We start from the raw sequence: 13,153 nt of genomic DNA, 5'->3' as shown, positions 1-13,153 counted from the left end.
CCAGAAATGCGACGGATCCCGGACGCACTGCCCCATATCCGTGCTGCCTTCCTGTGACCAGCCTTGCTCTGGGACATCCCCGCCCCCATTTTCCTCTAGCAGGGCTGGCTCAGTGGCTCGAATGGTGGCTGCCAATACTTTCACGAAGGAGGACATTGCTGGGGGGGGGTGTGGGGGGGTGCTCAGCCTCGCTCAGGGCACGTGCAATCCCGACCACAGCGAGCACCACTGAGAACGTTACAAGTATCGCAACTTGAGTCACCAGTGCTGAGAAGAGCAGTGGGAAGGGACCCAGGCAGGGATTTCCCTACCCCCCCCCCGAATTTTCCCAACACCCCCCTCCCCCCCGTTTTGTGAACTCATTACATGCAGTGTTGCCACTTTAGTGATTGTTCAGAAATTTGAATTGAAATTGAAACATTAATACACACTTTAAAAGCATATAAAATACGTGTCTCTGAAAAAGTATCATAGATTTGAAAAGTATGAACACAGACTAGCTTCCTTATACAGTTTTTGTTTCTTGAGACTGTCAGTGCATTCATTTGGTTATGTTGGCCAACCTAATAATTTCAAATTATGATTTGTATGCAAAGTCGAAAGGAGCTCTCCCTGACAGCTAGTGATGAGCTGGGGGCTGGGGGGAAAGGCTTCAGGACCAGATTGTATTTACATTCACACCTCATCTACCTAGGTATCCAGCAAACAGAGCTGTGTTGCCCAAGTGATAGATTTTGGCTGGGGTTGGGTTACAAATCACTTGAATGCGGGGGCGGGGGGGGGAGGGGGAATGAAATATTGTTTTTATAGGAGAAAAAACAATAGTTATTGTAGGAGTAAAGGGCAGTAGAACTGTCCTTAGCCTGTGCTGATTGAGGGCATCGAGAGAGAGGGTGGGGACAGGTGTTTTGCTTGATGGTCTGACTGAGTCACAAGTACGATTTGACCTGCCCCTCTCCACCGTTTAAAGAGAGAGCTGATTAGGCTCCATAGAGAGTCTTTTGGTTTGTTAAGTGACCACTAATGCTGAAATCTCTGATAATCAGGTCTAAGTGCTTAGACCTGCTGTGGGACAGGGTTTCTGTGGAAGAGACGGCCCAGTCTGCTCTAGCACCGAGGTTCCCCCAACCCCAAAGAGCTGAAATCACTGTGGGTTGGGTGGAACCGCGAGAGACCGACTCACAGAGGTCACAGTGGCAGGTGGCAGCAGAAGGTGACAGTGCAGGGCCATTGGGGCAGAGCAATAGAGTGAACAGTGGCACGACAAACAACAGCGGCCAGAGCATTGGACTTAGGGTGACCAGATGTCCCGATTTTATAGGGACAGTCCTGATTTTTGGGTCTTTTTCTTATATAGGCTCCTATTATCCCCCACCCCCTGTCCCGATTTTTCACACTTGCTTTCTGGTCACCCTAATGGGACTGTTTTAGTGACCTTTCTCCAGAAGCTATATTTGTGACTGGGAAACTTATATAAATACATATTTCCAAGTAGGCCAAGATTTTTAAAACGCATTATTTGCCAAGATCATTATCTCACATTATCACTATCTCAAGAGGTCATTATCTTGGGGAGTTTCTGTACTAAACTTTTTTATTATTATAATTATTTTTTATGTAAGAATGGCTATATTGGGTCAGATCAATGGTCCATCTATCCCAGTATCCTGTCTTCGGACAGTGACTGTTCCAGGTGCTTCAGAGGGAATGAACAGAAGAGGGAATCATCGATTGATCCATCCCCTGTCGTCCACTCCCAGCTTCTGGCGAACAGAGGCTAGGGACATTCAGATCATGATGTTGCATCCCTGCCCACCCTGGCTAATAGCCATTGATGGACCTATCCTCCATGAACTTACCTAGTTCTTTTTTGAACCCTGTTATAATTTTGGCCTTCACAACATCCCTGGCAAAAAGTTCCACGGGTGACTGTGCGTTGTGTGAAGAAATATTTCCTTTTGTTTGTTTTAAACTTACTGCCTATTCATTTCATTGGGTGACCCCTGGTTCTTGTGTTAAGTGAAGGGATAAATAACACGTCCTTATTCATTTTCTCCTCACCAATCAAGATTTTATAAGACTCTATCATACCCACTCTTAGTCATCTCTTTTCCAAGCTGAAAAGGCCCAGTCTTCTCTCCTCATATGAAGAAAAGGAGGACTTGTGGCACCTTAGAGACTAACAAATTTATTTGAGCATAAGCTCATGCATCCAATGAAGTGAGCTGTAGCTCAGGAAAGCTTATGCTCAAATAAATTTGTTAGTCTCTAAAGTGCCACAAGTCCTCCTTTTCGTTTTGCGAATACAGACTAACACGGCTGCTACTCTGAAACCTCTCCTCATATGGAATCTGTTCCATACCCCTAATCATTTTTGTTGCCCTTCTCTGTACCTTTTCCAATTCCAATATATCTTTTTTGAGATGGGGTGACCAGAACTACATGCAGTATTTAAGATGTGGGCATGTCATAGATTTATATAGTAAAAGTGGAGGAGCTTCGTTTGCCAGACTGATCAACTAAGCCAATACTGACAACCTACATGAAAAGGCTGCAAAACACCAGGCTTCTGGACTGCATCAACGTGCAGAAAGCCTTATAAGCCAGTCACTGTCAAAGCCAATTTTAGAAGAACTTAATGAGGCTGTTAAGAATGCTGGAGACACAACTCAGTTTATGTGAACCAACATGGCTATTGCATCCTACTTTCTATTTAAGCAAGAGATACCACACACTGCAAACTAGAGGCCTATGTTAAGTGCATTGTCACGTGTTCATCCTGAAGTTGGACACTGGTTCTGAACAAGACTGGCAAATGCTCAGTACCTTTCTGCAAAAAACTCAGCTGACTCTCTTGAAACACGTGGTGCAACAGTGAAAGACTCAGGAGCTGAAAAAGTGAAGAATTCTCTCACTATATTCAAACTATGAGCATACGTGGCCGACAAATGCACCAATGCAAATAGGCATCAAGTATTAAGTCATTATGTATGTTATCTTGATGTCAGTGGTCGGCCAGTAGATGCATTCTAGATGTTCAGGTTACAGAAGACACACGAGCTGTATCTGTGACATCTTAGAAGAGTTAAATGCTTGTCAATTGGACCCCAAACAGATGGCTGCTTGTGCATTTGATGCAGCTACAAACTTTTCTGGAAGACATGGTGGAGCACAAGCTTTGCTGAGAGAAAAGTGTAACCCTAATCTTTCCTATACACACTGTAGAGGCCATCTACTCCAGCTAGCGCTCATACAAGCTGCAGACTCTTCAAAGGACATTATACCCTTTTTTCAGCAAGAGTCCAAAAGGACTGAACATTTTGGAAACAAATAGAAGATACACTGGGACTGAAGTTCAAATGAGTCCAACCTGGGAAAACCTGCTGGCTTTCTCATGAGTGATTCTTGTCAGTTGACTTAAAATTACTGCAACCGTTATTACTGGCTTTAGAAAGTATCCACCAAGATAGGACAGATCTAAGTAGTGAGGCTGGTGGACTACTTTTGTTACTAAGTTCAGAGAAGACTATCGCCATTCTCACTCTTTTAAATCTACTGTTGAAACTACTTGGGTCATGAAACAATGTAATCCAGGCACCTGCTACAACAGTAGTAGATCTTTGTCCAGAAATAGAAGCTATCCTTGGATCAATCAGAGATATCCATTGAAAATGTACTGGAAGAAGCAAAGACTTCAGTCCAGAAGCTGACTAATGAAGGTCCTTATATTGACTCCGTAAGTGAAGAGGACAAGAAGTGTTTGTTAAGCCAGCTGAAAAAGTACAAAGACTTGATTCTTACAAATCTACAATAGAGATTTCTGGATTCTACTCAACCTCCACGTAGTTTTTATGGATGCCTGTCTTATAAAACACCGACAGTTGAGTGGAGTGAGGTGCTACCAGCAATGGGGCTGTCATGTGCCCGGGACAGAATAGAGAATTTTGAACACAGAGTGGAATATCATACAATGAACGAATGAAGAATTAACTTCAACTTCTTTATCATCACTAGTGGTTTGACCCAATCTTTGTGCTCTGTTTCCTGGGATGAAAGTAGGAATTCATCTCTCGCTACTCCCAGTCACAACAGCTACAGTTGAGCATATTTTTTCCTCATTGAATAGAATTTTGTGTTCTGAAAGAAGTCACCTTCTGCCTGACCATATCAGGAAGGACTGGAAGTAACGGACACACAAGAAGACACCAAAGAGTGCAAAATTACAACAAGAAACCAAGACGGATGTAGATGTCGTGCTTCATAGTAGTTTGAGTAGCCAACTTTAATTTTTGTGATGGATTTAAAACATGAGTTAAATCTAATAAAATGGTCGTGAAATATTTTTCAGTTTTTACTGTACAGCCCACCTTTGCCCTCATGGTCTCAGCCCTCATCGGCCCTCACCCTCCCCCCGAATATTCCAACACCCCCCCTAATTTCAATTCCTGGGGAAAACACCCTGGGTTCTATTCCTGGCTCCCATTGATCTGCTGCAGGACCTTAAGCAAGGTGAAGAGGATGGGTCACTGATACAGAGCGATCTGGATGGCTTGGTAAGCTGGGTGCAAGCAAACAGTATGCGCTTTACTACAGCCAGATGTAAATGCATCCGTCTAGGGAACAAAGAATGTCGGCCATAATTACAGGATGGGGAACTGTCCTGGGAAGCAGAGACTCTGAAACAGATTTGCGGGGGCATGGACAATCAGCTGAACAGGAGCCCCCAGTGTGACCCTGAAGCCAAAAAGGCTAATGCAACCCAGGGATGCATAAACAGGGGAATCTCGAGTAGGAGCTGAGAGGTGATTTTCCCCTCTATATTCGGCATTGGTGCGACCACTGCTGGGACCTTGTGTCCAGGTCTGGTGCCCACAATTCCAGAAGGATGTTGATAAATTGGGGAGGGGTCAGAGAAGAGCCATGAGAATGATTCAAAGTTTAGAAAACCTGCCTTATATTGATGGACTCAAGTAGCTCGATCTATTTAGCTTAACAAGGAGAAGCTTATGGGGTGACTTGATTACAGCCTGTAAGTAGCTACATGGGGAACAAATATTTAATAATGGGCTCTTCAGTCTAGTGGGGAAAGGGCTAACACAGTCCAGCGGCTGGAAGCTGAAGTGAGACAAATTCAGACAGGAAATAAGGGGCGATTTTTTAACAGGGAGGGTAATTAACCCCTGGAACGATTTTCCAAGGGTCATGGTGGAGTCTCCGTCACAGACAATTTGTAAATCCAGCTGGGCTGTATTTCTAAACACTCTGCTCTAGGGATTGGCCTTGGGATCTATGAAAGTCACTTTCTCTCTCCTCTCACCCTTTGTCTGCCTTAGCAAGGCAGGCTGTTCGCTCCCTGGGGCCGGGCCTCGTACTGTGCAGCTGCAGTGCAATGGGGCCTGATGGCGTGACTGGAATACGAGTAATCAGCATGTCGGGCATTGCAATGATGCTCGACAGCCACAGATCAGGGCTGGTATCAATGAGGACATTTACTGACGTGGCTAGATCTCTCCCCCGGGACACTCTTCTTCCAGAAGAAGCACGTCTACATGGAGTGTTTCACTGGCAAAGCCGCGTCGGTACATTTCCCCATGTAGATGACCCTGAAGGCACAATGACCTGGAGACAGGGCAGGGAGGGTCCCAGCTACGCCAACCAGCGAGATGCAAGACCCACCCCTTTGATCCAGAATTCACTTGGTTCCAGTTAATTGCTGCCAGGGGCACAATGGGGCAGTGCGGGGGTGGGGATCGCCTCCCTCTATTGTGAGTGGAGCAGGAGAAAATTTTTTGCCTGGAACTTTTTCACCACAAACAGGGCAAATAAAACAGTTTGCAAATTTGTGTTGATTACACCAAATTGTTACACTTGAAAAAAATCAAAAGAGCCAAAATGGTTACACTTTGTGATTCAAAACAATGTTCATTTCAAAATTTTCTACAATTTTCCTTTAAAAATAATCTCAAAACACAACATTTTGTTCAACCCCAAACAATTATTTTTCTGACTTTCTGGCTCACTGAAAATTTTCACCCATTTTCATTTTGTCTTGATCCCCAGCAATTGCTTTAATACTTTTCAGACCCGCCAGCAAACTGAAAAATCCGATTTTCACCCAGCTCTAATTGTGATGTGGGGCTCTGGTTTGCATTGGCCTGGCACTCAGCACACACAGATTAACTTAACAAGAGTCTGCTCTCATCATTTTTTGTAAATCACAAAGGTTATTTTTGTTCTCTCATCAAAGCACCCCTTCTTACACACTATCCTGCAGGGCAGAAATGAACCAGAAGGATCATTGCACCAGTGATGGGAAGCCTGTGAAATAATAAACCAAACTGGCTGTGGCTGTATTTACTTTCTGAGTTACAATTCCTTAGACCAGATTCCCAGCTGCTGTAAATCCATGTAGCTCCGCTGGAGTCAATGAACCTAGGCCAGTTCATTCCGGCTGAGGATCTGGACCAGTGTGCAAATCTGGGCTCATGTCACATTGTAAAGATACCAAACACCACTGTGAGGAACATGGCATATAAATGAATAGATAGATGGTTAGAAGGGTGGGGGTGGATGGAGAGAGATGACAGGGTATGTATGGAGATGGATGCATGGAGAGAAGGATGGCTGGTGAAGAGATGATGGATGGGAGGGTGTGCAAGGGGATGGATGGGTGGTGAAGAGAGGGACAGGTGGGATGGTGCGTATAGGGATGGATGGATGGATGGATGGGAGGGTGTGTAGGGGGACAGATGGATGGGTGGAAAGATGAATGGTGAAGAGATGGGCGGGGGAAGGATGCATACAGGAAGGGATGGATGAATGGGAGGATGGATAGATGGATGGTGAAGAGATGGACAGGTGGGACTATGTGTTCAGGAAGGGATCGATGGAGAAATGGATGGATGGACAGGTGGGAGGGTACATTCAGGAATGGATGGATGGATGGATGGTGAAGAGATGGAGAGGTGGGAGGATGCGCACAGGAAGGGATCGATGGAGAAATGGATGGATGGATGGGAGGATGGATGAATGGATGGATGGAGATATGAATGGGTGGATGGATAGGTGGGAGGGTGCGTACAGGAAGGGATGGATGGATGGATGGATGGATGGGTAAAGAGATGGACAGGTGGAAGGGTGCGTACAGGAAGGGATAATAAATAGAATAAAATAGAATATCAGGGTTGGAAAGGACCTCAGGAGGTCATCTAGTCCAACCCCCTGCTCAAAGCAGGACCAATCCCCAACTAAATCATCCCAGCCAGGGCTTTGTCAAGCCTGACCTTAAAAACCTCTAAGGAAGGAGATTCCACCACCTCCCTAGGTAACCCATTCCAGTGCTTCACCACCCTCCTAGTGAAAAAGTTTTTCCTAATATCCAACCTAAACCTCCCCCACTGCAACTTGAGACCATTACTCCTTGTTCTGTCATCTGCCACCACTGAGAACAGCTGAGCTCCATCCTCTTTGGAACCCCCTTCAGGTAGTTGAAAGCAGCTATCAAATCCCCCCTCATTCTTCTCTTCCGCAGACTAAACAATCCCAGTTCCCTCAGCATCCCCTCATAAGTCAGGGATGGATGGATGGATGGATGGTGAAGGGATGGACAGGTGGGAGGATGTGTACAGGAAGGCTGGGACAGGGTCCATCCACTCTGGTGGGGAGGGGCTCTGCCGAGGAGGCAGGCAGTGCATAGACCCTCTGCCCATGGGATGCTGGATCTCAGCTCAGCCCCGCGCTGAACCAGGTGGTAGGAAATAACAATGAAAACAAGCCACAGGGTTGACCCAGACAAGCAAAGACCTGAATGTGCCTGGCAGACCCCCTGCCCAGTGCTCTGCAAGGCCTCTCCTCCCAGGGAGAGCAGGAGTCACACACTACATTTCTTGGGGCCTGGGTGGCACGCACAGCGCCTCCCCACACACAGACAGGCAGGCCAGATAGCCCCAGAGGACACCACACACACACACACAATGCAGGACGTCTTCACCCTAGACACATGCACACGACACTGCCAAGGCTGGGCGCGAAAGAGGCCAGCTGAGAGGCAGGTCTGGTTTTCTGAGCTCAGCCAAGCACGGGGCAGGATGTGGGGGGTGGGAAACAGGCTGAATCCTGCCACTTCCCCCCATCCCACTGGGATGTTCCTCCGGACTTTCCTTACTCATTTTGCTGGATATTTTGCCCTTTTCTGGGGACCTTTCAGTGAGGCTCTCAACGCGCTTCACAGACAATCCTGGATTCCCTCCCACAGTTCCCACATCAGCAGCATTAACATCCTTTTGCAGATGGGAAACTTAGGCATGTCATGGTGAAGAGACGCACCTGAGGATACAGAGCAAATCAATGGCAGAGCTGGGAATGGAGCCCAGGAGGCCAGAAGCTCTCACCACTCATCCCAACTGTCCCTCTCACCCCTGCGCCCCGCCCAGGACCCAGGGTCTCCCACAGAAATAGGAAAAAATGGGACAATTCTTACCTCCCTCCACTGCTTGGTCTCTATCCCCTGGGTGTAGAGCACACACACTGCGGGGAAAGAGAACAGGACACAGGTTAATGTGGGCCGTGGCACGGTGGGCAGTTGGACTGGCAGGCGCCTTTCCTTTGGGGCGTCTGGTCCAGCAGCCTGGAGCCTTCTCCCACGCCGAGGAAGGAGAGGGTGGGGCTCTAGAGTCGCCTTTGTGAATTGGAAGGCAAAGATTTTAGTCCCTCAAGGGGGTCTCTCTGGCTCCCCCCCACCGCACACACACTCCCCTCCCCACTAGTCAGCGTTAGCTGCATCACCACGAGCACCCAGCGGCTCCCACCAGGGCCAGGGCCCCATTGCTCTACAGGCTCTACTAAGAGAGATTCCCCACCCCAAACAGACCAGACAGACAGAGGGTGGGAGGGGAAATTGAGGCACAGAGAAAGGAAGTGACTTGACCAAGGTCATCCAGCTGCTCAGTGTCAGAGACAGGAATAGAAGCCTGAGTCTCAGCCAAATGCTCTGCCCTGGGGCCACGCTGGTGCTCCATCAGTACATTCATTATTGCAGACATCGTTCCTATCTGGGGGTCACCGTGCGCTGCTCTGAGCGCAGTTACACCCCTCAGACGCCTGCTGCCCCCTGTCCCATGGATCAGCACCAGGGAGGCTGAGTCTAGGCCAAGCTGCGTACCCCAGATTCTTCTGAAATGGTTTCAGCACAGGCCAGGCCTTCCCCAGTGCTGACACGGCATCGCTCAGAGGCCTGGGCAGAGTCCCCATGGCAGCCTGGCATGTGCCCAGAGCAGGGACTGCTAGTGCTACCCGACTGCCTTTAAAGAAGCCCAGAATCACTGGCCAGGCCCAACACACATGGGACCAGAACCTGGGGACCTCTGCTGAGGGTCGGGGAGGAACAGGCACCGGGGCTGACAGGAGCCATGCTGAGCTTGCCCGGTTGGCAGCGTCTCCTTGCCCATCTCAGAGGGGGTGGAATGAATTGCCCAGGGGATGTGGCAGGCGGCTTTGTGGCTGCCACATGAAGCAGAAAGACAAACCAGAGATTATTCTGTGTCACGGCAATGGGAAACCCTGGAGCCCAGCACAGCCTGGCCCAGGGAGCCACTCCCTGGGCAGCTCCAGGCCAACAGCACAAGCGGCTGCTGGCCTGGGGATCCCCACCCAACGCTACCCCATCCCCCACCTTGCCTGAGCACTGGCTCCGCTACTCCCATTGGCCAGGAACCGCAGCCAATGGGAGCTGCGGGGGCGGCACCTGCGGGCGGAGGCGGCACACAGAGCCACCTAGCCGCAGCAGAGACAGGTTGCCAATTGCGGGGAGCTGCCTGAGGTAAGCGCCACCTGGATCTGGCACCCCAAAACCCCTCCCGCGCCCAAACTCCCTCCCAGAGCCCACGCCATGCACCCCCTCCCGCACTCCGAACCCCTCATGGCTGGTCCTCTGCCTAGGAGCATGAGGAACATGGTGCCGTGTGCAGGGAGCCATGAAGAGCCAGGTAGGGAGCCACCAGCCCCGCACCAGCCAGACTATAAACTGGACTTTCTATGAAGATTAGAAATGCTGGTTTATAGAGCATTCCAGTTGGTACCGGGCCGGATAACACCGCTTTTCCTGTATTCGAACTGTAGGGACGTGTTCATAGAATATCAGGGTTAGAAGGGACCTCAGGAGGTCATCTAGTCCAACCCCTTGCTCAAAGCAGGACCAATCCCCAATTTTTGCACCAGATCCCTAAATGGCCCCCTCAAGGATTGAACTCACAACCCTGGGTTTAGCAGGCCAATGCGCAAACCACTGAGCTATCCCTCCCCATTCTGTGTTCGGACTTTACTGAGTGCTTGGGAGCGGCTGCCGCCGTCAATCTCACCCAGAACGTCCGTATCTCTTATCGGACGGTGATATGTGAGCCGTTGTATTGTGAGCCTGTGACGTTGGGACCCACCAGCCTGGAGAGAGACATTAGCTAGCGCGAAGGGCTGGGCTCCAGCCAAAGGTGTGATGCTTGGCCCCCCAGGAGAGGTCCATCGACGCCAGGTGGACTATTGTGAGACGTTGAAGAGGATGAAAGATGTTGGCTGTTCTGCCCTTGCCCCGGGAAATGCGAGTGGATTCCTCCCACTGGCTGAGTTTGCAGCTCAGAGCACACGGTAGGAGGGGAATAAAAACTCCTAACAAGGAGGAACTGGATCTCTGTGCTGCTTGGACTCGGGTCAGGGGGAGGGACGGGAGGGTTACTAGACATATGTAAGAGATCCCCAGGAGCCTTAAAGGACATATAGAGCTCGTTTATTATAGAAGCTTCTACAGCAGAACCTCAGAAATATGGGAATGAAGACTGTTCTTAACACTGAACAAGACATTACGGACGTCAGCCACGGGGCGGGGTTGGGGCTGCAGATGTGGGGGGATGGAGTCAGGGCTCCGGGAGGGTGGGGGGGTTCAAGGTGTCTGACCCTTGGGGCGCCATGGCTCCTGGTGTGGGGCTCAGGGTTTCTGCCCTGCACCAGGGCTCAGGGCTTTAGACCTGCGGGTAGCTTCAGCCCCACAGCTCCATTCCCAGCTTCAGCTTCGCGGGGAGCACCGGGGCTCAGGGCTTCTCACAGCACTGCTCCTGCTTTCAGCTGCTGGGGGGGACACTAGGGCTCAGGGCTTTAGTTACACGCACGGGGGGAATGCTGGAGCTGAAACCAGTGCTCCCCTCATAGCTAAAGCCCCAGGGCCCGGCGCCCCCCTCAGGGCTGAAGCTGGGAATGGAGCTGTGGGACTAAAGCACTGAACCCCAGAGCTCTTCCCACCCCAGGTCTAAAGCCCTGAGCCCCAGTGTTCCCGAGGGTCAGACCCCAGAGCACCCCTCCCCCCCTCACCGTGTGGCTGCAGCCCCAACTCCGCCCTCCCCCCATGGCTGAAGTCTGAAGCCCTGAGCCCTGCAGGGCTAAAGCCCCAAGCCCCCGGCCTCCTACTGGGCCTTGGAGTTTTTATAGTATGTTGGAGGGGGGCTCAGAAAGAAAATGGTTGAGAAGCCTGCAGTACAGTATTTGCTGGGGTTTGGTTTTGTCTCTGCACTGCCTGATTGCATACTGCCAATTCCACACGGGGTCCGGTTGACCGGCCAGTCCGTAACTCTGGTGTTCCTACTGTAAGCGGGGGAATAATCTTGCTATGGTGGGTAAACTTTCCTGGCTTCTGCACGACCCCAGTGAAGTAGGCTAGCGAAAGGATCTGAGTCCTCGCTCCCACTTCCTTTACCCAGAGGCCTCCCTGCCCTTGAGGACTCCCCTTCCACTCTCCTGGCTGGCAGAGTCCTCGTAACCCCAACAAGGCTGGGCCCAGGATTCCTGGGAGGCTCAACCCCCAACCCTGCTGTGGTCCCCTAGGACAGGGGCTAGTGTGTCCCCACTCCGGGGTACTCTCTCTGCACTGGGCACTTCTCTGACCCACTGTCCATTACATACAAGTTAAAGCAAATGCAAGTTATTTAATCAACAATTAATTTTAAAAAGAATCAGGAAAAATGGGAAAGGTGAAAGGAAACACATCACCCCGCTCTGTGGCTGGGAACATCACAAACAGTGTCTCTGGAACGTCAGGGCAGTTCACAGTCTGTTCCTTGTAAGTCCCAGGCCCCTGCTCAGGCCGTGGCTGTGCAGTAGGGATGCTGCGGGTTGGACACTTGCTCTGGTGGTGGCCACACGCTCTCAGGCTCTAAGTGGCAGGACCCTTCTTCCCAGTGTCGCCCCCGCCCTGTCGGGGTTACGATCCAAGCCTGGCCTGCAGAGCCTCTTGGCTGAGGCATCTCCCTGTGCTGGGCCTGCTGCCCAGGGTCCCCCTCGCTCTCCCCAGCTGCTCACCGCACCCAGCTCCGGACTGCTCCAGCCCCAGCTCCACCACTCGGTCTCAGCACGGCTGCTGCTCTGCCTCCCACTCCCTGGGCTGCTTCTCTGGCACCTCTGGCTCTGGTTGCTGCAGCTCCACTCCCAGGACAGGGTCTGTTCTCTCTGGGCTGCTTTTCTGGCCCCTCTGGATCTGGCCCAGCTCTGCTCCCCAGCTCAGCTTGGGCCCCTGCTTTCTCCTTAGCTCGGCCCCACTCGGTCTGACCCAGGCAAATCCAGCTCATACGGAGGACGGGACCTCCCCGGCCTCCTGACTCCCTGATTAGCCTGCCCGCCCTGTCATTGAGGTTGACCTGGAGCATTGGCCTCTCCCCATTGTTCCTGGGGGCTGTCAGTCTCAGGGTCCTGATTCCCCATCGACCCTTCCCCCTTTCTAGTACTGGGAGCTAGCAACTAAAACACCCCCACGGAATGTTAGTAAGGGGGCAACAGTCCCCTTACACTATCTTTGAGGTTCTGCTGTATTATACAAATAAGTTACAATCTTAAGTTTCAAAATGTCTCTCTGTTCACCTGCTTTAACCCTGTCAATAATTCTCGTGTCCTTTCCCTACTGTGACAAAGCTCTGTCCTTGTCTCCGTGGGTCCTGCGTTTCCTGGCAGATTTCGCTAACCTCAGAGGCTCACTGCGACCCTCCACGTAACCCTTCTCTCTCTAGAGGCAAGGGTCACAGCCTACTGAGCCATTTTCATCATAAGCCAGCGAGGGAGGTGAGGGGAAGTTATCCTTCCTTGCACAGTCTCTGTTGTCTCCCAGTCTCAGTGATTAATCGGA

General features: G+C 50.7%; 1 protein-coding gene across 1 annotated transcript in view; it reads right to left on the bottom strand.

The window, feature by feature from the left end:
- CPNE5 (copine 5) overlaps positions 1-13,153 on the bottom strand; it is a 194,278-nt gene that overhangs the window by 145,524 nt on the left and 35,601 nt on the right. The window contains exon 3 of the mRNA XM_037885250.2: positions 8,480-8,526. Coding sequence (XP_037741178.1) covers positions 8,480-8,526 — 47 coding nt within the window. The remainder of the gene's footprint in view (positions 1-8,479; positions 8,527-13,153) is intronic.

The sequence above is a fragment of the Chelonia mydas genome, chromosome 21 (assembly GCF_015237465.2).
Source record: "Chelonia mydas isolate rCheMyd1 chromosome 21, rCheMyd1.pri.v2, whole genome shotgun sequence".
Lineage (NCBI taxonomy): Eukaryota > Metazoa > Chordata > Testudines > Cheloniidae > Chelonia > Chelonia mydas.
Note: the sequence above shows the minus strand (reverse complement) of the source record. Positions and strands in the feature narration are given on the sequence as shown.